Raw genomic sequence first — 4209 nt, 5'->3', positions numbered from 1 at the left:
GTAATTTATCATTCCTTGATCTCTGTGTATGAAATACTTTGCTAGGCACTAGTGTTGGAGGAAAATAACTCAGGATTGGCGCCTGGGAATCTGTAAATTTTACCAATGAATTTAGATGTCTGTTCAACACGACTGCACCTCAAAAATCTCACACCTTTATTATGTTTCACATATTATATTGCACTGACAAGTTTAACTGCATCCAAGACTGAACCAGGTGGTGTTTAAATTCCCAAATACCTTACATTTGAATGCCTCAGGCGAGAAACACTGACTACGCATAGGCACAGATTATAATATTTCAGGCGAGACATTGTCAAAATCAGAAGAGTGAAGGCCTTTGCCCATAAATTTTACCAACACATTTATGTAAACCTTTACGCATTTCAGTAAGGCTTTAAAACCAGTGCTAAGGCATTGCTTTTCTGTAGGTCTTCATTAAAGCATCACAATTAAACTATTTTGAAAAATCACCATTATAGGACCCTGGGAACTGTCCCCCTCCTCCCCTTTGAAAGCACTTTCTCTTATTGCCTAAAAATTCAAGTACTCTCTTAATCAAGTGCAGACTGAAATATTTTACTGTGCATTTGAACAGGAGCCAAGAGGGTCGATGAAAGGAAAACTTCTCTCTATAAAAGGTTTATTGTCAGCGCTTTCTAAAGATGTAGGTTCTTCTAAAACAGGCTACCAGCATTTTCACAAACATTGACGCAGCCTTCCCAACCCCTCCTAGACTTATGATTCAGGTCCCTTTCTTTCAGGAAACCTCTGCAGCTAGCCTTTGACCTTCTGGATAGCCAACTCTATCAACTGCTTCTGCCTCCATCGGTATAACGTATATTATAAGAAGGAAAGGGGGATGGGTTAGCTTGGTCCTCATGCTAGTGGAAAAGTACTTGAAATTCCTTGCATTCCTTTGCATTTAGCAGCATGTTTACCTAATCACCAGCTTATTAGGATTAGCACAAGTCATTGCTTCGAGCTTATTCAATGAAAACAAACGGACTCCTATAGACTCAAAGTTTTTTTCCCCCTCTGATCCCAACCGAGGGCGAATTTTTAAGTAGTTTTTGAAACAACATTGGTGAAATATGAAGTTATAAACAAGCCATCTTTTATAACACATTATCCAACCAGACTTAATCTTACCCAAGTGTAGATATGTACAAGCTATGGACTGCTTTCATTAAAGTTTCTCTCTCCTGAAGTGACATGCACAATAACCTGGTGATTAAAATGATAAATTACTGTACCCACCTCACAGTGACTGGGTGAGGGAGACCCCTGGGCTTTGATTTCTTATAAAAACAATGCATTATTATTTAAATCACAAAGTTGGCTTTGGATTCCTTCTGGTGCTTCTTACAATGCCTGGTGTTCAATACGTTTTTTTAATGCAGATTATTTTAAATGCAACGCTCTTTCTCTACTGAAGATATAAAAGCAATCATTGTTTTATTTTTGTAGGTCATTTCCCTGTTCTATCCCAAGCACTAGAACATATCCTGGCACAAAGCAGACACGCACTAAATCCGGTTTGAATGACTGAGTGGATAAGCTAGATTGCTTCCCATGACTTTGGACAATCTCTAAAAATATGGAATGCCATACACTCAGATATTAGGTAAATATTTCTTTATTAAATGATTAATTCCATAAATAAATTCTTTTCACTGAATATAAAATTAAAATCATTTACAAATTATTCCAGTATTACATTTCCCCGCCCTCCCCAAAAGCTACATTTTGATAAATAAAAACATTCAGTTTTAAAAACACCTGATTTCTGTTTGCAGTTTAGAGTGCAGATAGCTGCCTCTCACGGACACTCACAGAGTGTCACCTTCAGGAAGGAATGGAACCCCCTCCCGGGTACTTCTGTCAAAGGATGAAGGCTTTAACTGTCCAACTAATCTTACTATCTTACAATCGCAGAACCGAAAGGAAAGAAGCCTAGAGAAAAATACGCTTACCAGATAATTTACAAACAGAAAACAGAACGTCATCGACACCTCAAGCTCCAAAATGAAGCAGTAACTAACATGTGCTCCAATATTATGAAGCAAAGTATTCTCCAATTGCGGCTGCATTAGAGTCCATCTGCACCAGCACACCTGGCAGTTTCAAAATACCTTAATACTACTCAAGAATGAGCAAATGCATCCCTTCTACAATGAGTCCCTTCACCCCCACCGCCCCCACCCATGCCTCCATGATTCCGGCACTCTTTTCCCCCTTCTGTCCACCCTTGTGCTGGAAACCCAGGTGGCATTTAGTCCCTAAATTTGTGAATGTCATTGAACAGCCTGTAGAAGGGAAACGCGGCCTCACTGGCATGCGGGCAGTTGTAGTTGCACTTGCAGGACTGGATCATCATGACGTTCTTGGAGAACATCTCCCCGTCTTCACAACGGAAGCGCATCTTCACCGTCCTGGTCTGCTGGGGCGTGCAGCACCGGCCATCCACGCAGGAACCGCAGTACTTGGGCCGGTATTTCTTCACACTTGAACATCCGGCATAAGTAAACTTGACCGGTTCCGAGGATTTCTTGGTCTTGCTGCATTTCTTGCCCTTCTGTAAGAAAGCCGAGAGAAGGAAAGTTAGGGGCAAGGGTTCCTTCTTGGAAGAGAGGCTCCCATCTCCCCCAGCTGCCCAGGAACGGGTACCTGCCACGCAGAAACTTACTTTCAGGCTGCTGTACATCGGCTGTCCACAAGGCCGCACCTCACAGATCCGGGTTTCTTTCACCAGGCGGCATTCAGGGTTGTCATTGGTAACTCGTGTGGAGATACCAGTTCCACAGGTCTTAGAGCACTGAGACCATGAAGTTGTTTGGACGATACATTTCTGGCCGTGGAGAGAAGGGTTGTATAGGATGCGAGGGCCCTGTCCAAAAGCTAGAGAGACAAACAAGAGGGAAGACTTCTCAGAGCCTTGCTGACAACAAACAGATTCAAGTCCTCGTTTCTATAAAGCTGCAAACTAGGAACGTATTTCAGTCCCAGGCCTGAGGGGCTCAGCTTTAACTTACCAGGGAGCCGCTTCAGGAAGCCACCTTTTCCAAATGCAATTAACTCGTTGTTTCTCGTTAACTCCACCTCGGAGGCATCGAATGTGGGCCCCTTGCCCAGGAGGTCGTCCCTGTCCTCCATGGGGTCCTTGGCACCATCCTCGTCACAGATCCACTCTTCACAGCACTGCCCGTTAACTTTGACCAGTCGGGGGTTGGGACAGCCCAAGTTGGGGAGAGAAAGTTCTTGGGGACACAGAGGAATGCAGCCCACGGCGCCGTCAATACATGTGCACTGATGTTTACAGTTGGGCTGGAAACTTTCCCCATTCTGGTAGATTCTGGAGTTATATTCGCAGGGTCTGCCCTCGGACTGAGCTGCAAAGAGCACCAAAAGAGAAAGGGAGAAGAGGATCAAGTTAAGAGTCCGAACCACGGCCTGAAACTCATACATATTTCTGCTGTTAAATTCAATTTATGGTAAAGTTCCCTACAATTCCCCAGAGACTGCAGACCAGAACAATAAGTTAGTCAGGAATCACTTTTCCGTATGCGCTTTTCGTTGGGCCCAGACACACTGAATTGCATTCCAGACTGCTGAAATCATGTGCCTTTCTGCCAAGCTACCAACAACAAAGCATCACCATACATGGTCTCAAAATTACTAAACTTCTGGACTACGGGGACTATTATTTTTTTAAAGGGGCCAAACCACAAGCATCTTACCTCTGCAGATCCCCTTCAGAGCGGTGGAGCTGGCGCCGAAGTTGCATTCCAGCCCCTTGGTGTGGTCGCAGGGCTGCATTTTGCTGCAGTCCTCGTTGAGCTGCTTGGCGCAGACCTTGCAGCAGCCACAGCCGTCCCGGACCAGCCCGACTCCCGGGGCGCACTTGGGCGCCTCCAGGGGGCAGTCGCAGGCGGCGGGGCAGGAGAGCGCCTGGAGGGGGGAGAAGACTCGCGTGAGACCCGGCGCGGTGAGCAGGAGGGGCGCCCAGGGAAGGGACGGGGGTCTCCGATCCGGTCAGCCGGCCGGGTCACCCCGGGCTGGGCTGCGTCGGCCAGGAGGCCCCAGACACCTCTTTAAGGGGAAACTTAAAGACAGAGGTACCCGAAACGTCCCCGAACTTTTTTCGTTTAGTTTTTCTGTGCCGTGGGCAGCCTGGGGAGAGGACGAGGGGCTGTGAGAGCGGACAGG

At 46.0% G+C, this 4209-nt stretch overlaps 1 protein-coding gene across 1 annotated transcript; it reads right to left on the bottom strand.

Annotated features, from left to right (window-relative positions):
- Positions 1–133: 133 nt before the first annotated feature.
- Positions 134–4032, bottom strand: CYR61 (cysteine rich angiogenic inducer 61; the record flags this gene model as incomplete). The annotated part of the gene is made up of 4 exons (XM_006776255.2): positions 134–2578; positions 2690–2901; positions 3036–3392; positions 3741–4032. Coding segments are annotated over 4 exons (1164 nt in total), but the record flags the coding sequence as incomplete, so codon positions are not given.
- Between the last annotated feature and the right edge of the window lie 177 nt (positions 4033–4209).

This window comes from Myotis davidii, unplaced genomic scaffold (genome assembly GCF_000327345.1).
Source record: "Myotis davidii unplaced genomic scaffold, ASM32734v1 scaffold162, whole genome shotgun sequence".
NCBI classification, from domain to species: domain Eukaryota; kingdom Metazoa; phylum Chordata; class Mammalia; order Chiroptera; family Vespertilionidae; genus Myotis; species Myotis davidii.
Note: the sequence above shows the minus strand (reverse complement) of the source record. Positions and strands in the feature narration are given on the sequence as shown.